A 27,627-nucleotide genomic window follows, 5' to 3' on the forward strand; every position below is an offset into this window, starting at 1 on the left:
GGTTACTATATTTATTCACTTCCTTTGTCCTCAAATAAATATCTCTTTCCCGAACAGCTATTTCATACGCCTTCTGCAACGTGTTCGGTTCTCTACTCCTAACTGTACTACCCAAGTTGCCTTTCAGTCCCGTAACAAAAGCTTCCAGGCAAGTTGCCTCATACAGCTTCTTCTTCGTCTGTAACGCCGTCTGGTTAGTCTCTGTCCTGTCGATGATATTACATAAAGCCTTATGTGTGTTTGAAATCTCTTCATTTTTTTTTTCACCATTTCTGTTTATTACAATCACTGTGCCGCCGCTGGCCAAAGCTCCTGCGCGATGCAGTTGTCTCGGCTGATAGCGGAAAGACGCCCTGTGATTTGTTCTCAATTTTCATTATATCTACTCTTATAAACCAACGTGCTGAAGCTAACCAAAATTCCTGCGCGATGCAGTTATTTTGTTTAAAAGCGGACAGACGCCATTGATCTATATTCTCGCGCACATTTACTTTGTAGACTGCATCTTAAAGTTTAGGGTATACACCCGGCGACTTGTTCTCGACTTTTTTTCCTCTTGGTTTGGTTGGTGGGTGAAGCAGCACGCTCGAACCAATGTTCGATGCAACTCGATCGAACTAAGTGGTTGTTGCAGCAAGTTCGACATGGAGGTTCGATGCAACTCGATCGAACTAAGTGGTTGTTGCAGCAAGTTCGACATGGAGGTTCGATTGTGACCCCTTCTCCCCTCATCGTTGTCCGCCTTGCTCTTAGCCTTTCCTAACCCCTACGCGTTTTTCCTCTTTCTTCCATTTCTCTATGTTGGTACCACTTCTCACTTCCTTCACTTTTCACTTTACTTACTGTCCAACTAGGATCAGCAATCCAACGATAATCCACATGGCTCTCCTCAGTCCTCTGGGTATCTTAGGGCCTCTTCCTGACCCTGCTGTCTTCTAGATGATCCAGGAGCGGTTGTCCAGATAGAAATATGTCTCCAGTATGGTAATAGCTTTTAAGTCTTTCCAAATAAGAACTGCACTTCTTTCCTTCTTTGAGTTCGAAATCAAATTAAATTTATTGTGGCGTGATGGTCCGAATGGAACCTCAGCCCAGAAAATATATGTGTGTACTACAATGGTATACGTGTGTTCTCTTAAATGCTAACAAAGTGTTTTTTTGTATGTATAGTTGCTCGAGCGGGAGTACATCCTGCCTGTTGCTGACATTGCAGTTTATGTGGAGCGATGAACAGCTAGCTGCCGGTCATCGTTCATATACGGGGTAGCTCGGGGAGGTTTAGGCGGTGGTACCGATACGGTAACTCACGCAGCAGCTCGGTATATTGTTGAAAGGAATATTGGTCTACTAAAAAGTAGATTTAGATGCCTTCAAGGAACATTGCAGTATGATCCACAATTTGTGTGCAAAATTATTAATGTTTGCTGTTTATTACACAATCTTTGCCGACGACGGAATGCGGTTATGCCAGAGTTTGAAGAGGATAATGACGAATACTCCCACCAGAACGAGGAGGAATCTAACCTCCAAGAGAGTTTGGGGAATTCTGCTGAAATTCGGGACGGAATTGCTGCAAGCTTTTTGTAATTTAATATGTTTAATTATCCATTAAATAAAGGTTATTAATTTAAAACAAGAGAGAACGCTATAGTCTAGTGCCTCGACTATTAGATACCCGTTACTCAGCTAAACAACTTAATAGAAATATGCCTTCTTATATGTTTTTCGCCGCTCGATTTTTACCCAGGGATCCCTTTCTAGAAGAGGCTTTCTAGAACTTTCAATTCTGCCTAGCACATCTTCCGTCTCTCTCTAGCGCAGGTAAATGCACCTGTGAAAAACGTATACGAGCAAAAAGAGACAAAATGCGCGCCCCATTTCAAATAATTTAAAATTTGCATTAACATAATGTGAATTAGAGTGACCACAGAAAAAAACGCAGATTTTTTCCAATGCCATTTCCTAGATGGCGCTAGTGTATATTGTATTGCGCCATCTACCGCCAGATATTGGTACTACTGGTCATGAAAGGCTGAAATGTAGGCGCTGGCCAGGTTTAAGCGTTTATTGGGTTTGTGGGCGTTAGAGTGGGCGTGGCAATTTTTTACTTGGCCAATCGATAGGTATTGACGAAGCGAATACATATCAGTTACTATTTTCATAATAGCTTCAAAACTGTGGGCGTTAAAGGGGGCTTGTGGGCGTTAGAGGGGGCGTGGCACCTTTTTGAAACAAACTTGCGCTGCGTAGGAGCTCCAAGAATATTCATGCAAAATGCCAATCTTCTAGCTTTTATAGTTTCCGAGATCTCAGCGTTCATACAGACAGACAGACAGACGGACAGACAGACGGACAGACGGACAGACGGACATGGCTAAACCGACTCGGCTAGTGATACTGATCAAGAATATATATACTTTATGGGGTCGGAAACGCTTCCTTCTAGCTGTTACATACTTTTGCACGAATACAATATACCCTTTTACTCTACGAGTAACGGGTATAATCATTTATTTTAAATTATTAAATTTAATTGAGGTCACATCGCTTCATTGCGGAAAGGCACTGTATTCAGTCTAGAGTATTACTTAAATCTACTTAATCTAATTCTTATTACCTAGCAGCTTTTTTAACACTTCTAGTTTTTGTGCTTCAATGGTCTCCGTCTGCATCTTCATCTTCATAGTGGCGGCCATCGATTCCATAGACTTTACCAATCTTTCCATTAGAGCATTCTGGGTGGCGCAAACCTCTGCCAAGGACTTCGTTTGACCCACTCTAGTCCTCTTCGGAGTTTGGTCAATTGCTGTACTGGTGTTGGCTGGGCGCTTGATAGTTTTATCCCCCTCCGCCTTAATATCGGAATTGGGGGGACCAAAGGATCTGGCTTCTTCAATGCCGTTCACCATTTGGTAGATCCCACAAATTGCGGCCACAGATCCCTCCACATCCGATACTGTCACCTGGTTGAAGGGACCACCACCGGTAGCAGTCGACTCCTTTCGGTCGTGAGCCAATTTATTTTTAATCGCTGCCTTCCATTCGCACCATGCCTTTAAATATATGAAGTTGTATGAGAATAAGTTTATAGAAATGTATATTAGTTTGAAAATGTAAGACAACCTTCTTCCATCCGAAGACATCCTTAACAGGCGGTCCTGCTGCGTTCAACTCTGCGGCTAGTGCGCTCCATTTGGCATCAACAGCCACCCTGTCGCCCTTAACGAATCTCCCATGAACTTAAGGAAGATTTCGTCCTGGACAGTATTTTTATGCTTCCGCCTGGCAAAGATTACTTGAAATACATGTTGTTCGCTAAACTTCGTATCAGGTCAGTTGTTTTGGTAGCGCTTTTGTTTTCAAATAGTGTTGCAAACTGCTAGAGCATACAGAGATGCCAAAGTCGAAAACAAAATCCCTATCAAATGTCCCCGTTCAAATTTTACATCAAATATTGTGGTATTCCGAGCCAAAACACTTATTTCGTTAATTAGGATAAATGATCTTTCTTATAAAAGAACTACGAACATTATCGGATAAGTTTAGTCAAAAGTCCCAACGAAATACATACCTATATCCATACCGTGAAAACTCTAGGATATTTTTACCAAATCCGAACGGAATTTACAACAAGGGCGGTGGATTTGCATTCATTGTCAAGGTTAGAATTTACCGGGTTTTAAGGTGCAACAACAAAATAATTATTAATATGTCATATATGCAAATAATTTCGATTCCGATGATGCAATTAGGAACATAAAACATCAAGGAATAGCATAAAAATATTATTGACTTATAAAGCTATCGCGAAGTATATTTAATGAATTAATTTTTATACTGCCGAATATAAATCCGCCTGTCATATGCTTGGCCAGACCCCACAACAGCGAATTAAATATCCTCGGTGGGCAGTGATACCTTAAGAACTGGAGTGACCACGGATGACCAAGACATACATATCCTTTAGGTGAATCTGAAGAAATCGCGGTCCATGAGGATTATCCATTGTAACCTTTTTCGCGGTCCTAGCCGTTATAAAACCTTTAATTTTTATATTTTTAAACAAAATCGTAGAAAAGGCTACATCAATAATGCACGCATTTATAATCCTAACCGCAATACAAGTACTAAAGAAAATTTAAAGTATAAGTGCTATGCGGCGCAGGCAAAAAATATTTAAAAAAAAAATCGTGTGATTTTTTTAAAAACATTTTTCGAGGCGATTTTTGTTTAAAAAAATTTTTGCCTGCGGCGCTTTCCTCGCCCTTATTACTTTCTTTAAAAGCTTATCCAGCTTTCATTCAGGTCATCCCTTCCATTTCCTTTTTTCGAGGAGCATGAACACGATACATCGTATAAAAAGGCTAAATAAGTCCATCACTAGAGTAGAAGGTAAAATGCTGTTATCGACTAATCGAAAACTATCTTTCGCCATTTTATGGCGGGATATTGCAGTATTTTAAAATGTTCACACCCAATTTAAAATACTTCTTTTAGTTTTTCCTCGAAAACCTTTATGTTTACGAAGAAAATGATTAATACACAAAAGATCCGTTTTATAAATATCTTCTGTTTTTGTCTAAAACATTTTTTGATTTTTCTTTTATTTTCCGAAAAAACTGCAAAAAACCGAAAATTTTACGATTTTTACAGTTATTTTTCAAGATCCCGTTATTTGCGCCAACTTTGGCTATTATTCCCGTATTCAGGACCCAAAAACACGTCAATATGGAAAGTTTGAAAAAAATTGGGGGTAGGAGCTAAACGGAAGTTTATCCTAATTTTGCTAAGTACTTGTATTGCGATTAGAAATGCAATAAATGCGCCGCAGTCAAAAAATATTTTTAAAAAAATCACACGATTTTTTTTTTAAATATTTTTTGCCTGCGGCGCATAGCACTTATTCTTTACATTTTCTTTAGTACTTGTATTGCGGTTAGGATTATAAATGCGTGCATTATTGATGTAGCCTTTTCTACGATTTATTTATTTATTTATTATTATCCTAGCACAGCAAGTTTACACTTATATTTGTAGCACTAGTCACATTGAATGGAAAAGCAAGCTTATTTGAACAAAAAAGACTTAAAACTATTATTTATTACTAACAATTTTGAATTGGACATACTTATTATTATTATTTTTATTATAATTATTACGAGGGGATTGATTATTATTTTATGATAATTATTATTCTTATTTTGACTTTAGGTTAGGTTTACAATTTGTTTTTATTTTACTTGAAATGTTCCTTAATTTTAGATTTAAACTGAGTTGCGCTCCTAATAGTTTTATAATTATGTGGTAGACTGTTCCACAGACGGATAGCATTAACGTAAAACTGCCTGTTCGAGCATAGCGTATTATATCTTAGGCATATGAAGTTATTAGTTCTAGTTGATGTAGCTGATATAAGTTTGTTATATAAATATGAAGGTTCTTGGGTTATCACAATTTTATGGAAATATATTAGAGTCCTATAGTTAATCCATGAGGTCAAGTTCAGGTCCAGAATTTTATTTGTCAAGTGTGATACATGATCAAGACGGTTCAAATTAAAAACATATCTGATGATAGAGTTAAAGGCTACTACAAGCTTTTGCATATCACGGGTATCACAGTGTCCAAAAACTTCCACACCATAAAACAGTGTTGGTACAAGAATCACTTTAGCTACTAACAGCCTTATTTGAAATGGTAGGAATGTTTTTGAGTATGTAAGCTGGCGCAATAAGCCGTAGGTTTGACCTGTAGCCTTCGATATGTGTTTACTCCAGCTAAGTGTTTTGCTGAACGTAATACCTAAATTATGTGCGTACTCCTCAAAGTCTATCGGCATGTTGTTAACTACTAAGTTTTGAATAGGGGAGAGTGGGGGAATTTCGTCACAGGGGCAATTTCGTCACCTGCAATATCTCGGAATCCATAAGTCGTAAAAATATATAATTTTTTTGTTTTAGTCCTTCAAGACGGCCAGACACAACCAATGCATTTGTTTTGCACAGAAGGCCAAGATAATTAAGCTATAATATTAAATGTGTTTTAACAGTTCAAAAGCTACATTTAGTTCTCGACGAAATTTTTTTTGTATGCCACAATTCTAAAGGAATAAGATACACGATTTTTTATATAATACACAGTGCTATAATGTGCATTTCTGCGTCAGTGATTTTTAACCTCGCGCCTAATTTCGCAAGAAAAATAATTATTTCTAAAAAAGTACGGTCTGGGGAAATTTCGCCACCCTACGCTAAGGGTAAATTCGCACCTATTTTAAATACATATTTTTATATTTGACGAGCTGGCTAACGAACAGACTACCAGCAGCAGCAACAAATATAGGACGTCAACAAAAATGGTACGCTTGATCAGTGTAGCATATTTTCAGGCGTTAAACTCCCTACATTTTTCAGGTGACGAAATTTCCCCAGTTGTGTGGTGATTTTACCCCCCTGTGTGGTGAGATTGCCCCAGTATATTGGTTTTACATTTTATTTTTTTATAAATCACCAAACTAATAAAAAAAATAGGGGAATGTCACATTTTAAAGCTTGGTGCTAACCGCATTCAACAATAAAAATAGAAATATGATAACGTGTCTCAAGATGGACAAAAAATAGCTTTGAAAAAATGCTGACGAAATTCCCCCACTCTCCCCTACTTGTGGTATCGATTGGTCTTTTAGAGATCACTACACACTTGGATTTTTTTGGGTTTATACTCAAGCCATTTTCGCTTGCCCATTTTTCAATTACTTGAAGCATTTTATTACTAGATCTAACACAAACATTTAACTGATTAATTGGACTACTAACATAGATTTGCACATCATCTGCATACAGGTGAACTTCACATTCGGACAAAAGACTAGGTAAATCATTCACGTACATAGAAAACAATAATGGTCCCAGGACAGATCCTTGGGGAACTCCACGGGTAAGTAGGCTGAAGCTAGAAATCAGACTTCCCGCAACAACTGCCTGAATCCTCCCATCAAGATATGATTCTATAAGGCGAAGTGCAGTACTTGAAAAGTTAAAAAGGCTCTTTAGTTTTGTAATTAAAATACTGTGGTTTACAGAGTCAAATGCTTTGCTGTGGTCCAGAAGGGTTAAAAAAGTCACATATAAATTTTGTCAAGTTGTTTACGTATGTCTTCGACGATATTCGTTATTGCACTTACACAGCTTCTCTTTTTTCTGAAACCAGATTGTTTTTCTGATAATAACGAATTATTTTCTAGAAAATTTTGAATTTGTAGTGACATTAAATTTTCAAGGAACTTTGCTAAAAATGGTAGGATAGAAATGGGTCTATACTCTTTATTTGGTTTTAGTACTGGAATTATCTTAGCTTTTTTCCATGTTGAAGGAAAAGTGGAGGTAGTAATCGCAGTGTTAAAGATCTTGGTAATATGAGGGAGGAGTAACGGTAACATAATTTTGAGAAATTTGTGGTTAACATTGTCTAAGCTTTCAGCACTTGACTTAATTTTGAGAATACCGTCTAAAACATCACCTTGATCGACGCACACAAAGCTAAAACTATTATCACAATAAGTATTATTATTCAGGTACTGGTTGGAAGTTGCTTCAGGTACATCGAGTTGAGTAAACGTTTGACAGAGTTCCTCGACATCAACATTGTGATCAGCACTCAGCCTACACTTCCCTATTCCTAAGTTGTTTATGTCCTTCCACGTTTTTTTTATTGATGGATTGTTATTAAATTTCGACTTAAAATCAGGGAACGTAACTGTTATAAGTTTTATTTTAAAAATCACACTTTAACAGTTATTTTCTGATTTGTAAAGTAAAACTCAAAGAATAACTGTTATTTTTTGAGTTTTATAATAAAAGTTGACAAATAACAGTTATTCGTCGTGATCAAAAATAAAACTCAAACTTGATTTATGGCGATTTTGTGGGTAAACAACATTTTAAAAAAATATAGTTATAAAATATGCGCGGTTGCCTTTTTTAACAAATTTTTAGTAAGTTATAAAAAGCACGGGTATTATGTTTTTTTTAATTATTTCATTTTTTCAAAAATGTCAAGGGAATAACTGTTATTCATAAAAATCAAAAAATAACAGTTATTTTTTGAGTTTTATTATAAAAATCAAAAAATAAAAATCATTACGGATTTGTAAACTACAATGGCTAATAAAAATTGTGGTGTATTTAAAAAATTTTTAGGACCCTTCTAAGTGCGTGATTTTTTTGTATGAAAAATTTACTATAACAGTTATTTTCGTTCCCTGCTTAAAATGTTCACACTTAGCATCCTTAATCATTTTTGTGACTCGCGATCTTGCCTCCCGGTACTGCATACTGAAATGTTGGGTTCTGTATCGCTTCCATTTAAAATACGCCACATCCCGCAAATAAAGTTGCTTCTTGATTTCATTAGTAAACCAGGGATTTTGTCTTGGCTTGATTATTTTAGACCTGATCGGTACGCATTTGTTAAAAATATACTGTATATTATTATTTAAGACATTTAATTGACACTCGACTCTTGGACATTGATATATAGGACACCAATTACAATCAGTATATTCACGTTAAAGTTCCATGTAATTAATATTCTTATAATCTCTATAACTAAACGATTTCTCAGCATAGTCAAGGGTAATATCACAGGTTAAAAAAATGAGATCATGCTTAGAAAAAGCTGGTGCAGAGATCTGGTCATAATGTAAAATCTTTCTAGTGTCATTAATAAAAAATAAGTCAAGTAAAGTATCACAGAAGTTACTAAAGTGTGTTGGCGTAGATTTATTAACAGCATTCAGACCCTACGTCTCAAAGTTATCTATTAAATGGTTTTCGCATAAAAGATTGCTGTTAAAATCTCCGGCAAGAATAATGTCTTCGTATGCAGCAGACAGCTCGCTTATGGTCTCCATCAATTGATCAAAGTCTATTGTGCGATTTGGACGGTATATACAACCAACCAGCACTTTATTTCTCATAAATTTGTTCGATATTTCCAGAGAAATATACTCAATTTTACTGTCTCGTGGTTGTTTACATTTAACCCTACAATTTAGTGTACACTTAACAAATATAGCGACACCACCAGCGTGGCCTACATGGTCTGAACGAAACAAAACATAACCATCACACTCGATCAGCAAATCAGACAAATTAGACGTAAACCAGGTCTCAGATACGCATATCACATCAACATTAGATTGAACAAAAAGTAACCTGAACTCATCGATTTTCTTAAAAAGGCTCTGTGCATTTATGTGAATAATTTTAAGACCCCTTTTATAATTACTTAGTATTTTTATCATGCTACCAACAGTGGAACCTTCTGTGTTAGCCGTCATTGTTTATATAATAACATTTTAGGGTCGCAAACTCAGCAGTAAAAATTAGTTTAAAAAACAAAAACAAAGCAACTCTTATATACTTAAATCCCCTATCTATCACTAAATTTATGACATTACAAACATAGATACAAGTATATTTAAGAGCGAAAGCTCTCCGAGGCAGCAGGCCCGTAATCAGAGTCCACTGCATGGTTTTCGGCCAGCGAAGAAGAGTTATCTATGCATTGTACGCTCTAGCTCCTATTGCATCGGACATGCACGAGACCACGGCGTGTGAAAACGTGTAAAGATCAGATAATTTTCTCTCTGTAACTGCTCATTGACGTAAACCACCGCATCAGAGTTATAACCCAAAAGCTTTAAGGTCAGTTGTGTTTTTGCTTCACGTCGATATGCCGCGATTACTCTTAGCACCGCGATTTTTTCTCGCACATTTTCCATTTTAACAATAACAACCGGGTCGACATTGGTTTTTTGTGTTTTACGGGCTCGAAAAATATCCCGCACCCGTGGCGGAGGAGTCATGTGTAGTGCGAAGCAGAGTTGGTGGATCCATTGCCATGTATGCGTAGGTCGAACGCATTATTGGCAATGTTTTGGGCAGCCAGTTTTGCTTCTACGCTCCCCACTCTTTCTCTCATTGCACGCATGTCCGAGACTTCCCGATGCAAGTGTTCAACACGCTCGAATAGCTGATCCCGTTGCGCACGCAGCTCCACTACCTCCCGCTCCAAGTTGGACACCCTTGCGCCTGTTTCTTTGACCTCACCCGCAATTGAATCCAGGCGTTCCGAGAGGCTTTTGAGGATTCGCTTCTCTGCATCTTTCACTAGGCCGGCAATTGTTTCGGTCTGCTCCAGAAAACGGACCTTCATCAGATCCAAGAGCTCTGTTGAAGAGGCATCGGACAGGCGGTCTTGTGCAGCTCCAGTGTCTTTCCGTAGGCGTTTGTTGGATGACATCGGCATGTTTAAAAAGTGTGTTTGTTTTGTGTTCAGTGTAGCGGATTCGATGTATTAGATAAGTGCGTTTGTGTGTGCGAAGAAGTTCGATGAAATGGTTTGACGGTCGCAGACTTTCAAACACACACAACTGCAAAGCGTTGTTTATTAGTTTCAATTTAGAATTTTGGTTTAAGTTTTGCTTAAAAACTCTATCACAAAGCGGTTATATTGTGCGGATAGGTTTATTTTACTATTCACGCAAAAAAATATATTTATTTAAATAGTTGTTCGTGGCTTTAAATGAATCAAAAGCGGACCGATATAAAACACAGCCGTTCGTTGGTTTGTTTCTTCTTCTTTAAAAAAATCACACGATTTTTTTTTTTAATATTTTTTGCCTGCGCCGCATAGCACTTATACTTTAAATTTTCTTTAGTACTTGTATTGCGGTTAGGATTATAAATGCGTGCATTATTGATGTAGCCTTTTCTACGATTTTGTTTAAAAATATAAAAATTAAAGGTTTTATAACGGCTAGGACCGCGAAAAAGGTTACAATGGATAATCCTCATGGACCGCGATTTCTTCAGATTCACCTAAAGGATATGTATGTCTTGGTCATCCGTGGTCACTCCAGTTCTTAAGGTATCACTGCCCACCGAGGATATTTAATTCGCTGTTGTGGGGTCTGGCCAAGCATATGACAGGCGGATTTATATTCGGCAGTATAAAAATTAATTCATTAAATATACTTCGCGATAGCTTTATAAGTCAATAATATTTTTATGCTATTCCTTGATGTTTTATGTTCCTAATTGCATCATCGGAATCGAAATTATTTGCATATATGACATATTAATAATTATTTTGTTGTTGCACCTTAAAACCCGGTAAATTCTAGCCTTGACAATGAATGCAAATCCACCGCCCTTGTTCTAAATTCCGCTCGGATTTGGTAAAAATATCCTACAGTTTTCACGGTATGGATATAGGTATGTATTTCGTTGGGACTTTTGACTAAACTTATCCGATAATGTTCGTAGTTCTTTTATAAGAAAGATAATTTATCCTAATTAACGAAATAAGTGTTTTGGCTCGGAACACCACAATATTTAAATATGTAAAATTTGAACGGGGACATTTGACTGGGATTTTGTTTTCGACATTGGCATCTCTGTATGCTCTAGCAGTTTGCAACACTATTTGAAAACAAAAGCGCTACCAAAACAACTGACCTGATACGAAGTTTAGCGAACAACATGTAAGTAACTAAAACGCCCAAGATTTCATTTATTTCAAGTAATCTTTGCCAGGCGGAAGCATAAAAATACTGTCCAGGACGAAATCTTCCTTAAGTTCATGGGAGATTCGTTAAGGGCGACAGGGTGGCTGTTGATGCCAAATGGAGCGCACTAGCCGCAGAGTTGAACGCAGCAGGACCGCCTGTTAAGAATGTCTTCGGATGGAAGAAGGTTGTCTTACATTTTCAAACTAATATACATTTCTATAAACTTATTCTCATACAACTTCATATATTTAAAGGCATGATGCGAATAGAAGGCAGCGATTAAAAAGAAATTGGCTCACAACCGAAAGGAGTCGACTGCTACCGGTGGTGGTCCCTTCAACCAGGTGACAGTATCGGATGTGGAGGGATCTGTGGCCGCAATTTGTGGGATCTACCAAATGGTGAACGGCATTGAAGAAGCCAGATCCTTTGGTCCCCCCAATTCCGATATTAAGGCGGAGGGGGATAAAACTATCAAGCGCCCAGCCAACACCAGTGCAGCAATTGACCAAACTCCGAAGAGGACTAGAGTGGGTCAAACGAAGTCCTTGGCAGAGGTTTGCGCCACCCAGAATGCTCTAATGGAAAGATTGGTAAAGTCTATGGAATCGATGGCCGCCACTATGAAGATGAAGATGCAGACGGAGACCATTGAAGCACAAAAACTAGAAGTGTTAAAAAAGCTGCTAGGTAATAAGAATTAGATTAAGTAGATTTAAGTAATACTCTAGACTGAATACAGTGCCTTTCCGCAATGAAGCGATGTGACCTCAATTAAATTTAATAATTTAAAATAAATGATTTTAAATTAATAACCTTTATTTAATGGATAATTAAACATATTAAATTACAAAAAGCTTGCAGCAATTCCGTCCCGAATTTCAGCAGAATTCCCCAAACTCTCTTGGAGGTTAGATTCCTCCTCGTTCTGGTTGGAGTATTCGTCATTATCCTCTTCAAACTCTGGCATAACCGCATTCCGTCGTCGGCAAAGATTGTGTAATAAACAGCAAACATTAATAATTAATGACCGACAGCTAGCCGTTCATCGCTCCACATAAACTGCAATGTCAGCAACAGGCAGGATGTACTCCCGCTCGAGCAACTATACATACAAAAAAACACTTTGTTAGCATTTAAGAGAACACACGTATACCATTGTAGTACACACATATATTTTCTGGGCTGAGGTTCCATTCGGACCATCACGCCACAATAAATTTAATTTGATTTCGAACTCAAAGAAGGAAAGAAGTGCAGTTCTTATTTGGAAAGACTTAAAAGCTATTACCATACTGGAGACATATTTCTATCTGGACAACCGCTCCTGGATCATCTAGAAGACAGCAGGGTCAGGAAGAGGCCCTAAGATACCCAGAGGACTGAGGAGAGCCATGTGGATTATCGTTGTATTGCTGATCCTAGTTGGACAGTAAGTAAAGTGAAAAGTGAAGGAAGTGAGAAGTGGTACCAACATAGAGAAATGGAAGAAAGAGGAAAAACGCGTAGGGGTTAGGAAAGGCTAAGAGCAAGGCGGACAACGATGAGGGGAGAAGGGGTCACAATCGAACCTCCATGTCGAACTTGCTGCAACAACCACTTAGTTCGATCGAGTTGCATCGAACCTCCATGTCGAACTTGCTGCAACAACCACTTAGTTCGATCGAGTTGCATCGAACATTGGTTCGAGCGTGCTGCTTCACCCACCAACCAAACCAAGAGGAAAAAAAGTCGAGAACAAGTCGCCGGGTGTATACCCTAAACTTTAAGATGCAGTCTACAAAGTAAATGTGCGCGAGAATATAGATCAATGGCGTCTGTCCGCTTTTAAACAAAATAACTGCATCGCGCAGGAATTTTGGTTAGCTTCAGCACGTTGGTTTATAAGAGTAGATATAATGAAAATTGAGAACAAATCACAGGGCGTCTTTCCGCTATCAGCCGAGACAACTGCATCGCGCAGGAGCTTTGGCCAGCGGCGGCACAGTGATTGTAATAAACAGAAATGGTGAAAAAAAAAATGAAGAGATTTCAAACACACATAAGGCTTTATGTAATATCATCGACAGGACAGAGACTAACCAGACGGCGTTACAGACGAAGAAGAAGCTGTATGAGGCAACTTGCCTGGAAGCTTTTGTTACGGGACTGAAAGGCAACTTGGGTAGTACAGTTAGGAGTAGAGAACCGAACACGTTGCAGAAGGCGTATGAAATAGCTGTTCGGGAAAGAGATATTTATTTGAGGACAAAGGAAGTGAATAAATATAGTAACCCCTTTAACACCGGAAGCTATGGCAGACAACAATATCAGGGAATAATTACTACTCAAGAGGTAATACTAGCTATAACGATCGATACAGATAGCAGAGGATGCTGGGCGCTAACAGAAGGGAGAACTACAAGTGGAATAGGGAAGAGACAGACACAAATAGGCGTCAGGATGAGCAGTCAACTGGAAGTAGCTCGAACATCAACAGACGGGCAATTATGCCGAAACAAAATGTAGCAGAATGCTCTCCGTCGACTTCAAAAAGTGCAAGGCAATGGCACTCTGGGAATTCGAGGAAGGGACAGATTAATACGCTAGAAAGAGAGGCTGACCAAGAGCTTAGCAACATCATAGACGAAGAGGATTTTCGCCAGAGCGCCTCGGGAAGCAAACGGGGTTCATAAGGAAGGATACCCATAAATCAGTGTTGCCTTACATTGTAATCAATGGAAGGGGGAGAGAAGCGCTAAAACTTTTGATTGACTCTGGGGCTACAAATTCGTATTTAAACCCTGAGCTAGTAAGGGAGGACAGGAAAGTAAGGCTTGAGAAGACCTTTGATAATTGATTCCGAATTTGATAATGAACCTTTTGATTTTTACTTATTTAATTTCCATTCTTATTTTGATGGATTAATAGGTATGGATATACTTAGAAGAGTAGGTGCTAAGTTAGATTTACAAAATTTATTTTTGGAGACAAAGAACGGAAAGATTTCGGTCCAACTGAAACCAAATAGAGTTACAGGGGTGCATCTATTGGAGGAGGCATCGAAAACAATTATAACGTTACCGGTAACAATGAATAACGGGACGTTTCTGCTAAATACAACGGTAGTAGAAGAAGGAGTACAGATTACTGGTGGGAAAAAAACTGTATTCTCAATTCCCGGACATTTTTCATTCAAAAGGGAAACAATTAACTTTTACCAATGTGGTAACACACTCAATCCCCACAACAGATGAAATTCCGATATATAAGAAACCCTATAGATATGGTTTTAAACAAAGAGATGAAATAAAGAAACAAATACAGGAATTACTGGATCAGGAAGTTATACGGCACAGTCACTCGCCATGGAGTGCACCAGTTTGGTTGGTACCCAAGAAGATAGACTTGTCAGGGAAACAGAAATGGCGGTTAGTAGTGGATTTTAGGAAGCTTAATGAGAAGACGGTGAAGGATAGATATCCTATGCCAGTGATCAGTGAGGTACTGGATAAGTTAGGCAAGGCCATGTATTGGCAAGTGGGTACCACCAAGTGGAGATGGAAAAGAAAGACATTGCGAAGACTGCGTTTACGACGGAAAATGGGCATTTTGAGTATGTGAAAATGCCATTTGGACTAACTAATGCCCCGGCTACCTTTCAAAGGGTAATGAACAATATTCTAGGGGAGTTAGTTGGAAAGATTTGTTTGGTATACATGGATGACATAATAGTCTATTCGCCCTCATTACAGAGCCATATGCAGGACTTGAAACCCGTGTTTAGTAGACTGAGCGAAGCAAGATTCAAGCTGCAGATAGACAAGTCAGAATTCCTCAAGAAAGAGATAGAATACCTGGGTCATGTGGTGACTCAAGAAGGGGAAAAATTGAGGCCATTAAGCGTTTCCCATTACCACAGACAGCCAAGGAAATTAAGTCATTCTTGGGGCTGATAGGGTATTATAGGAAATTCATAAAGGATTTTGCGAGGGTTGACAAAGAGAAACAACAAAAAAAAGGGAAACAACAAATTGTGGTCGACGATGAATATAGACGAACGTTTGAACACTGCAAGACCTTACTGTGTAATGACACCCTCCTAAGATACCCAGATTTTTTTAAGCCGTTTATATTGATGACTGATGCGAGCAATTTTGCCGTGGGTGCAGTCTTGTCTCAAGGGACAATGGGGAGTGACAGACCAATAGCATTCGGTAGCAGAACCCTAAATTATTCAGAGGTCAACTATTCCACAGTGGAGAAGGAAATGTTGGCAATAGTCTGGGGAATAAAACACTTCAGGCCGTACTTGTTCGGCCATAAATTCACAATAGTCACAGATCACCGTCCACTGACTTGGTTAATGGCCTTTAAGGAGCCCAATTCCAAGTTAGTGAGGTGGAAGCTGCAACTATTGGAATATGATTATGAAGTGGTTTATAAAAAGGGTTCGCAGAATGTAGTAGCAGATGCACTAAGCAGAATAGAGTTACCAACTAGCAATAGCGAGCTAGAGTCAAATCAGGCCACCTGTGCAGATGTAGACCGCAGGGGAGTAGGTACCCAGGAAAGAATTCAGGTGGCAGAAAATAAGAAGGAGATATTGTCTATAGGAAGGAAAATAGGAGAAATAAGTTAACACCTAGGTTTACAGCTCATGAAATCGAGCAAGACATGGAGGTTACGTGTAGGACAAAGAGGAAACAAAAAATACACAAGTCGAAGTTAAGAAAAAGAATTCGAAATTAACAATTACTGTTTTAATTATTACAGATATATTTTGACCAACGGACAGACCCTGGACATTCGAAGGTTAGAGGAAGGAGAGACAATCGCAAAGTTGGATTTAGGGAGAGCAAGAGTTATTATGGGATCAAAGGTATTTAACCATGTCATTAATCTAAAAGACTATCAGGAAAACATAAAGCAAATGGAAAAAGCATTGACCGATGTTGAGAATGTAAGGTTTTCTGGAGAAGCAGTCCAAATAATAAAGGAAAAATTGAAGCAAGTAAGAGAAAGATTAGAGACACTTACACCAAAGACAAGGAGTAAAAGAGGGATTTTTAATGGGTTAGGTAGCATCATAAAGACGGTATCAGGAAATATGGATGCAGAAGATGCACAGAATATAGAAAAGAAATTAAACGATCTGAATAATGGCACAAAAGTCTTGATGGAGGAGGCAGCTGAGCAGAGGTATTTTTATCAGGAAGCAGTTAGCAGGTTTAAAAATATTACAACACACATAAATAAAGAGCAGGAGGATATTCAATTGTTTATAAAGAACTATAAAAATAATATATTCAGGGAATTGTCGCAGGAACACAATGAAATTCATATGTTGCAGCATCTGAACAGGATAAGTTACAATATTGACATGTGAGCAGAGCACTTAAACAATATAGCAGAAAGCATGCTATATTGTTTAAATGAACATGAACACATCAAATGAACACATTTATGAACTTTTAACAATGCAGACTCAGCTTAACGAGACAGATATAATTTTTAGCAAAAGAGAACCGGTGCTAGAGCCAGCGGAATATAGTTTGTACCGCGTCGTGCCGGTACCATTAAACAAAACACTCTTGTTAATTGTTCCAAAATTTGTAGTAACAAATAAGAATAGCATAAGATTTTTTAACAAGAAATGTAACTTTATTAAAAAAACGTATATTTGCGAGAGTGAGGAGTCGGAGAACGCCAGGATGGGAGAGCAATGCCTGCTAAAGATATTAAGGTACAAGTCATCGAAATGCGATTCGATAGACATCAAGGAGAGGGAACTTGTTATAGCACCGGAAGACCACCATGTATTCGTTTATAATGCAAAGAATGTGATAATTAACAATACCTGCGGAGAAACCGTAGAGGTATCCGGGTCTTTTGCTATAAATTACATGAATTGTTCCTTGGAAATAAACGGAGTCACGTATAGTGACCAGGTAGTGGAGGAAAGGGAAGAAAAAATAAAACTGACTACTAAAATTTCAAAGGAGGTTACCATTGATAAGACAATAATGGACCTCAACCTTGAAACCTTGCACCTGGAAGATCTGAAACACGTCAAAAGTTTTACCGTCGTGAAAACAAGTCAGGAACGACATTTTTCAGTTATATATGGAATGCTCCTAGTAATCTCAAAAGCACTCGGAGTAATCTGGAAAATTAGAGGATCAACCTTTATCTTATACTGTACTCCACAATGTCGCTCTGGAAATACCACAAATGTGGTCATCGCTCCATTCTCGGGGGGGAAGAGTTACCGTATCGGTACCACCGCCTAAACCTCCCCGAGCTACCCCGTATATGAACGATGACCGGCAGCTAGCCGTTCATCGCTCCACATAAACTGCAATGTCAGCAACAGGCAGGATGTACTCCCGCTCGAGCAACTATACATAAAAAAAAAACACTTTGTTAGCATTTAAGAGAACACACATATACCATTGTAACACACACTTATATTTTCTGGGCTGAGGTTCCATTCGGACCATCACGCCACAATAAATTTAATCTGATTTCGAACTCAAAGAAGGAAAGAAGTGCAGTTCTTATTTGGAAAGACTTAAACGGTATTACCATACTGGAGACATATTTCTATCTGGACAACCGCTCCTGGATCATCTAGTTAACTCGTGCTTTAAATTGAATACATGCTGCATACTTTCATTTTGCGGACTGCGATAAGGTGTTAGCACAAACGGTTCCAACGCATATCCTGAATCTGCTAATACAAAAAAACCACTGGTTGTAGAGAAAAATTTAGCCTTTACGATTCAAATATAATGATGAGTCCTTAACTGGCTTTATAATTTTAACGCGCGTTCCATCCACACACGCAATTACATTTGGAAATGCAAATTTTTCAAAGAAGTAGTCCTTCGATTGATCTATCTCAACCGGCGTTTGTTGGGTGGAAATGTTTTCAGGGCACAAGCACTCCAACGCTCCCACCACTTTGTGCAAAATTTTGGAAAATGTGCTCCTTCCAATATTGACATCGTGATCCTTCGCCACCCCCAGTTGATACGACCCGGTTGCTAGGAGCCGAAGAACGGCCGCAACCTGGGTTACATGGGAAATTAAGGGGTTTTCTAGGTAGGGTCCGACTTCGCCTACAAGAATTTTGTACAATTCCTTGTCGACCTGGTAAGATTGTATAAATCTGCAAATCTTACATATATTAGCTTTCGATACATGCAATTTTTAATTAAGGCTAACTTACTGACGATCGGGAAGGTTAAAAATATCAGAATTGTTCCTTAAGTGCCGTCTGTTGCGGATTGTGCTTAACAACTGTCTCCTTCTCAATTCGTTGTTTGCCAAAACGTGTAAAAACATTTTTTTTTTTTTTGTTTTCAGCAATGTTTGCTGATAGAGATGGTCGCACGTCGTGTGCATATGACCAGATACGATATATCGGGATAGTATCGCATGGATGCTTCCCGAACAGCGGGGTTGGCCGGTGGCAAATCCACGAATTACCTTTCTATATAATTAAAGTTAAATAAAAATTACCTACAAGTTGATTTGTGCTTCATTAATAAATTTTGCAACTTCTCTATAAAACAGCTGCTCTTTTGATAAAATGAGATCTGAAATATTTAAGAAACGATTAAAGATTTTATATTTTCTTCTGATCAAGGTATGTGGTTTGGCAGTTAAAAATTGTAGACTCAGTCATTAATCTCTTGATCAATTTAATGTCTTTCGCTTTCCATTTAAGTCTTATGTGCCACGGAATAATTGATAATGTAGGATAAGTCTTCGCAAAGATGCCCCCATCCTCCCTTGCTAATCTTTTGTACTCAGATCCCCATTCTTTCTAAATCTCTTGATTTAGAACTCTTTTAGCTTCACCTATACTAAGTTTGTAGTCAATATCAGCGCCATCATATACGGCCTGTCTAGCTAAAGAATCAGCCTTTTCGTTTAAGTCTAGAGTCATATGACCAGGTATCCACTGCAGGTAGCATGAGGATATACACGAAATACTAAGAAGATTATGAATATCAGATACTGTGTTATTATCACAGTTTTTGTTACGTAGTACCATAAGCGCGCCTTTACTATCTGTAAGAATGGCCACCTTCCTCCAGTTAGATTTACTAGCTAAGATACAACCTTGTTTAATTGCCAAGAGTTCAGCCTGAACCGTTCTCATTCTATTCTCTATTTTGTACATTTCATTACTCCTATCACAAAAATCGGCTATGCCCAGTCCTGTGCACGAGCCTGTGACAAAGGCATCCGTGGATATGATATTGTAATCATTATGCCTGAAATAACTGATCAATTCACTGTATCTACCTTTGGCCTCCTCTTTTGAAATATCCTTTTTGTTGTTAGACGAAAAATTTAGCTGGATAACCATATTCTTAAAATACGTATAATGATCTGCAATTTGTATTCTGTCAATGATATGTTTAAGTGAATAATATACTACCTCATAACTGGTTTTAATATTAGAATTAATAATTGTATTAAATTTGTTAACATCGATTGTTTTAAGCTTAATTAGTTCTTTAACAGTCAAGATTTTAGCTCTATAACAAGGCGGAATAACACCAGCTAATGCGAAAACCATAAATTTTGGGGTAAAAGGCTTTACTCCAACACATCTTCTGAGAGATTTTGCCTGTGCAATGAACAACTGTTTACTGGAAGACTTTGTAAGATTACCATATGAGGTGAGTGCGAACTCATTCTTTGATCTAATAAAGGTCTTAAAAATGTTAGTCGCAACTTTTGGTCTTAAACCTGACTTAATTGAGGTTGCTAAGTTTAAAATTTGCATCGCATTATTATTATCACATTTGATTTTTTTAACTTGTTCAATCTGGGATCCGTTGGACGAGATTATCCTACCGAGTAACTTTGTATTCCTCACTTGCCTAATAACCCCACTAGTTGCTTGGATGTTAAGAGTTCTACTATTTCCGTTGCACATAACTAGTGAAACGGTTTTACCTGATTGGAGGACATATTGATATCACTGCATAGCAGTTCGAAGTCATTGATTTTAGACTGTAAGTTATTCTCCATATCTTGAAAGAATCTCTTACTGGATAAGATGATAAAATCGTTTGCAAATTGAAAAACCTCAGTATTCCTGTCTTGTATTTGATGTAAGCGTTTGGTATACAAGTTAAAGAGAACAGGCGACAAACACTGCCCTGCGGAATACCTCCTGTTACTGTTTTAGTGGGTTTACCTAGAGTTAGTATTCTGATTTTAAAAAGTTATGTATCCAATTGATAAATATATATATATTGGCGGAATGTTTTCCGAAACCATAATTCTTTTGAGGAAATTCAAATTGACGCAATTGTATGCATTCTCAAGGTCAAGAATTACCATTGCCACGGACTTTTTACGTGATTTGTATAGCTCACACGAGTTTAAAATTTCGTTCAGACACATAGCAGCTGATCTGTTTTTCCTATAAGAGAAACACCTAGCAGGCAAAATGTACTCACTTTCAATAAATTCACACAACCTTTACTTAAGCATTATACCCTTGTAGAGGGTTTTATAATTTCAGTCAGATGTTTGCAACGCAGTGAAGGAGACGTTTCCGACCACATAAAGTATATATATTCTTGATCAGCACCAATAGCCGAATCTATCTAGCCATGTCCGTCTGTCCGTCTGTCCATCTGTCCGTCTGTCAGTTTCTATGCGAACTAGTCTTTCTGTTTTAAAGCTATCGCGATGAAACTTTCCCGAAAGTCTTCTTTCTATTGCAGGTAGTACATATGTCGGAGCGAGCCGGATCGGACCACTACATCTTAAGGCTCCCATAGGAATATTCAAACAAATATAAGAAAATTCATTGTAACTTTGTAGGAAGTAGGCGTTTTGATTCTTGACTACTTATGTATAAACAAAATTAAAATAGAAACGCTGAATCTGGAATTCCTGGAACTGCACCGAGTGAGCATTACTTTATCTGCAAGGGTATATGTATAAGCTTCGGCTGGCCGAAGGTAGCTTTTTTTTCTTGTTTTATTTATCGTTTTGGCAAAAACAGATATAAGGGAAATGGGTCTGAAGTTCTTGTAATCCGTAAGGTCCTTATCTTTTTTGGGAATAGGAATAATTTTAATTATTACCCAATCCTCGGGAATCCTATTGTCTTTGATTAATTGATTAAAAAGCTTCAGCATGTGTGATTTACAATTAGAGTCAAGGTTGTTTAACATCTCAAAAGTTACACCGTCATGACCTCCAGCACTTTTCTTTTTTTTGCTTAATACCAGGTTAAGATCGACTAAGGGCTGGTTTCTCGAGTCCCTGTCAAAGTCCCTGATAGCTATCTGTTCGAAAAACTTAAAGACCAGATAAACTGTTCGTAAAAGCAAATCGGCTTTCTCGACTGTTTTAATTTATCTGAACGAGAAACAATTACAGAGTGCTGTTAACGCACATAATTGTGCTGTGAAGCGCAAAAAATGGCATGCTTCGATTATTTCATCAGCTGTTTGGGTATAATTCAAAGGAAAAGTCAGCTGTGATTTCCTTTCTTCTTCTTAGTTGGCTTTGGGAAATCAGCTGTCATTCTATCGAGTCGAAAACGCTTAACAGGGACTCCGAGTCCCTGTCAAAGTTAGCTCTCACATTTATGCTCGAGAAAGCCAAAATGCCTTAGCAGGGACTTTATCTGTTCGAGAAATGTTAGCCGGCACTCGAGAAACCGGCCCTAAGTTCAATTCTTGAAAGAGTTCAGCATCCACTCTTTGATCATGAATCATTGAGTTCGATACATCCGTTGTTATCTGTTGTTCCAGATACTGTAGATAGTTTTATTGATCAGACATATTTAATTTACAATAGTTACCAAAATCTAAATTTTTAAGAGCTTTTAGAAAGTTCGAAGCCGACTGATTAGAAGGTTGTTCATTTATTTCTTCTAATTTCTCCATATAAGAGAGACTCTTTGCAGATTTCACAGCCTTTTTCCATTCTGCCTTTACATTGACAGCTAAAATATAATTATCTATTGAAGGGTGTCTCTTAACTAAGGTCTAAGTAGCCTTGTATTTCTCGAAAAGAATTTTGAGGTCATTATTCCACCACAGTTTAGAAATCCTATTCTTTTTGATAATTTTTAATTCTTTCTTTAATGGTACTAGTTATGTTATTAATGTCACCATTTAAAACCGCTTTTCCTAAACTGTTCAATAATCTGTTTTTGCTATGAAGGTACTGCTTTTCATTGCTGTATCAAGAACTTCTATTTTTAAAGGTTTGCACTCCCAGGATGTACTGAGCCCAGCATTTGTGAAAGCTAGATCCAGCACAGATCCTTGAGCACTATCAATATGTCTTCTGTACGTAGGACTACCAGAGTTCAGGCAAACAAAACCAGCATTATTCATTGATTCAATAAGAAATTTACCTCGAGCTTTGTTAGTATAATCACCTAGGACTGTATTCCTGGCATTGAAATCACCAATAATAAAGACATTGTTAAATTTTCAGAAAAGAAAAGAATATTTAGAATTTCACACATGAAATCATCCATGGATAGTGAAGGTTCAAAATACACAGAAATGAGAGTTATATTGTGGTTTATGTTTAAAGTTGTTGCAACAATAACGTCGTTATCAGTAATGTAAGTAAAGCTTTTGAATTTAATACATTTTCTAAACGCAATGGCCACTCCTCCATAGTTGTCGTCTCTATGTTTCTCAATTATATTGAAAAGCGCAATCTTTCTTTGATTGTTTAACACATTGTGAGAAAAAATTTCAGAAAGAACTGCAATGTCATAGTTATTGTTATTTAAGACAAACTCAATATCGTTTTTATTATAAGATAAAGATTGGACATTATGTTGACAAATTTTAATAGGCATTTAAATGATTAACGGTCGTCAAATCAGATTTATTACGTGTTAGTTCTCTTTTGTCTTGCTTTAAAAATTCTATTTTATTTTGTATTTTCATGACACTTTTCAGAATTTCCCTCTTACCCTCAGCAAGAGGTAAAATTAGTTGAATTAAGTCCTTAATGAGTAAAACTGTACTGTCTTTGTCTGAGATTTCCTCTCTGTCTGGATATTTAAATTTCCAGTCAGATTTCACATGTTCATAGGACTCCAAGGGAGGGAAATTGGGTTTTATAATAGGTACTGTCGGTCTCTGCACTAATCTGGTCACATAGGAATGTTTTTTTTAATGATTTGTTCCCTACCTCATCTCTGTTGACTGTCACCGGATTGCTTGTCTGAGTTAATGAAGGAAAGTCTTGATCATACTTATTAAACACCTGAAATTCACTGGGCGAAGAATATTTCTCCAGGACTTCCTTTCTGGACAGTTTTCAACTCGTCATTAGTTTCATTAAGTGCATCTCTTTTGCCCATACAGGGCATTCATACCTACTCCAGGAATGATAATCTGGGCTATTACACAAAATACACTTTTTAACTTTACAGGTATTTTTACAGCCCTGGGCACCACAGCAGCGACTTGTGGTGTGATTTAGTCGTCCACATTTAAAACACTGTCTAACATTGGGAATAAAGTGAGTAACCTTCAGGTTAATAACTCCAAACACAGAAATCGACTCCGGAATTTCGGTACCTAAGAAATTAATTTTAACTGATTCTGTAGGCTCCCATTTAAACGTGTTTTCTCCATCAGTATTAGTACTTTTCACCTTTCTACAAATCCTTTCCACACTCTTGACCTCAATCAACGAACCAATATCAGCCTCAAGCTCTTTGTCACTCAAGTCAACAGGAACGTTCCTAATAACACCACTGGTTTCAGTAAAATTAAAAACAGCTAGCTTTTTGTTTAAAAAACACGCATTGGCATCTCGCCACTCCTTAAAGACAACTTTATAAAGCTTCGCACCTAATACAACTATGTTACAGATATTTTTCAAACCTACGTCTTTTATTTTACCAAAAAGATAAAGGCCATTTTTAGCAATGACGATTTCCGTACTCTTACACTCCTTGGTGTCCAGCAGAACACTTGCTACTCCAACGTGGAGCACATCGTAAATATTTTCAGTCCTGTCAGAAGAACCATTGTTGCTAAGCGTCTTGTTGTTGCTACTGGTAGCTTGGGAATTGAGGTTAACCGGCTCGTTAGCTGGAAATGAGACACCTCTAGCGCCATCGTCCATTACATCAAAAAACGAATTCTCAGAATCTATAGAGCTTGTGGAATCTTTATTAGAACTTAAATTCGCGAGCTTTAAAACATGCTGATCACCAAGATTATTCAGAACAAGTTTTCTTTTCCTAGAATCATCACTTCGACTTATATTTTTGCTAGCACTGCTGATGTTTAAATGGCCGGCCGCCGAATTTTCGGCGTCCGCCATGTTTTTCGCCGGCTTCTTTCTGCCAAAGACTCACCTTATACAGAAAAAATTTTTTAAAAATCTCCTCTAAAAAGAGTAATTGGGATTTAAAAAGAATAAATCACAAATAAACAAGACTTTATATACTCAATGGTAGTATTCTTACTAAACACACTGATTTAAATCTTCACTTAATTAGAACACTATCTAAGGCACGTCCGTCCGCGCCCGCTGCCAAAACGAGAAGGTAAAAACATTTTTATAGACTAACTCCTTAATTGTTTATAAAAAAATTTGACAAGTCAGATAGTTTCCCACACTGATGTTTAATACTATTCTGTCGGAAACCTTTCAAAACTGCACAGGGACCAATGGGAAATTTTATAAAATGTCCCTAGCAAGAAAGGGAAATTTAGTTCTGTTAAAGGGAAATCCGATAATGTTAACAAATTCACTTCCGAGTGAAAACTGGAACAGGCCTGTATATTAAAAGTTCAAAATGTGACTACAGTTAACATCAACGCGGAGATATGACGATTAAAAACGACATATCTTTGCCCTTTTAAAAACGACATATCTCCGCGCGGAGATGCGACGTTTAAAAACTAAATATTTTCGCGCGCAGATATGTCGCTTTTAAACGTCATATCTCCGCGCTGAGATATGTCGTTCGTAGATGGGCGGAGATATGTCGCGCGGAGATATGACGCTATGCCGAATCAAACGCTTTGCTAGAATCAGTGAAAATAACATCAGTTTGATTAGAGGATAGGAAGCCTTTACTAATGTAGGTCGTAAGTTCCAGCAGGTTAGTTGTAGTTGAACGACATTTTGACAAACCATGTTGATTCGGAGCGACACTGATGCTGCAAATGATCGCATATGAGTTTTTCAAATAGCTTAGGAATAGCACCTAGTTTGGCTATCCCACGATAGTTCATAATATCAGACTTGCTGCCCTTCTTATGAAGTGGAATAATAAAGGACTCCTTCCAAACAGCCGGAAAGGTGCAGAGATGGATAGATTTTTGGAAAATAATGGTTAATGGGACAGAAAGTGGATCTGCGCAATATTTCCTTGGTCATTTGACGCTGATATGTTGTTCAAATGAAGAGAAGGTGGAAACATTTTGGACTTACGCTTTAAGTTAACAAAAGAGTAAAACAGCTTGGGATTACTGCGGAATTCAGATATGCAGCGTAACAGGTAGCTATTATAGCATTCGGAATTAGCCAGGAAATAATTGGATTTGGCTACACTGTATTTGCAAAAATCAGATTGGAGCCCTGTTTTCGCGAACTTCTTATATAGTTTCGTCTTTAAATTTTTTATGTGAGCCAAAAGTTTCGATGATCACGGTGGGCTGGTAGAGGTTTTTTGAATAATGGAAGGAACAAGTTTATCAAATAAGGAATACATAATATTGAAAAAGTTTGATACTGAATTTTTAAGCGAAAGATTTTGGAGTATAGACCAGTCCACTTGGGTCAAGGAACCCGAAAATAGCGAGTAATCGACTTTCCGGAAGCATCGAGTCCGAATCGCTTTTTCAGAAGTATTTGGGAACTGAACCACACTATTAATGTTAATTTGTAGTGTCGGATGATAGGGGTCTTCAGGACTGGACAGCGGAGTACAGCGCGTTATAGTGGTATCGCAAAAATCAGATACAAATATAAGGTCTAGGAATCTCCCATTCTGATTGGGTATGGAATTTATTTGGCCAAGGGATAAGGCGATAAGACCATCTAGGAAATCATTTTGATCGCTGGGAACTAGTGCAGCAAGATCATCATATGGCAGCCAGGATAGTTGAGGAATATTGAAGTCACCCAAAACAATAAGGTGATGAAGAAATGTTCCTAATAGCGGCGAGGTGCTGCAAATATGTAGAAGCTTTGGAACATGGAGGAATATACGAGCAAGTTACAAAGAGGTTGGAGCTTTGCAGGCATATTTTTACAGCAATAAACTCAATATCGGCCGCGTCAGCAATGGACAGCGCTTGGGACGATAAGACGGATTTTACGGCAATTAGGACACCACCACCTCGACGAGGTGTATAAATTAAATATTTATTGGACATTATTTCACTATCGGATACGGTAGATTTAAGACAAGTTTCTGTGAATTAATTACACTAGTTTTCAGCCAAACTTATCCAAAGCAATTGATGGCAAATTCTGTTAGTGTTGAACCTTCAAATCACGAAAATACCACTAATTTTTCTTTCGATGGCACAGTTTTTTTTTTAAGATTTTTTTTCTCCCTATATCTCGGCAAATATCCACCCAATAAAGCCAGGTTTTAATTCATTTTTAAGTCAATAGATCAGAGCTTAACTTTGCCATACATATCAATATGATTGGATAAGTAATGGCAGCGCAGCAGCTCACACAAATGAAAAATGTGTTTTTGGTCCACTGTAAGTCGGCTGTATGTATCCTAAAAACCAGAAATAAATCCGTTGAAAAATCATAATGGGCACAAACTTAAAGTTTACATCCAACCGAATAAAACAAGCCGAGTATAACCCAAATCCATGGAAAATTGGATTTATGGTGGATTTCTAAAGTTTGGATTTTTCAATTTTCTTGGGTTGACAAAGTTCAAATTTTAGTTTTATCCTAGGCGGCGACATGTAAACAAAAATGAGTGGTAATGACAGCCGGGTCAAAAAATAGCTAAACCAAATATTAAAAAGCTGAAAAATTATAAAAATGAATTTTTAAAAATGTCT

The 27,627-nt window shown here is 37.7% G+C and overlaps 1 protein-coding gene and 1 long non-coding RNA gene across 2 annotated transcripts in view; one reads left to right on the forward strand and one right to left on the reverse strand.

Moving 5' to 3' along the window:
• The window catches only part of LOC138912332 (uncharacterized), a 143,472-nt gene that overhangs the window by 16,205 nt on the left and 99,640 nt on the right, over positions 1-27,627 (forward strand). The gene's annotated exons all lie outside the window — the stretch shown is intronic.
• Positions 2,571-4,006, reverse strand: LOC138912503 (uncharacterized). The gene is made up of 3 exons (XM_070213477.1): positions 3,957-4,006; positions 3,124-3,229; positions 2,571-3,053 (listed from the first exon to the last, which is right to left on the reverse strand). The coding sequence occupies exons 1-3, from the start codon at positions 4,004-4,006 to the stop codon at positions 2,604-2,606; spliced, it is 606 nt and encodes a 201-aa protein (XP_070069578.1). The 3' UTR covers positions 2,571-2,603.

Source organism: Drosophila takahashii, chromosome 2R (genome assembly GCF_030179915.1).
Source record: "Drosophila takahashii strain IR98-3 E-12201 chromosome 2R, DtakHiC1v2, whole genome shotgun sequence".
Lineage (NCBI taxonomy): Eukaryota > Metazoa > Arthropoda > Insecta > Diptera > Drosophilidae > Drosophila > Drosophila takahashii.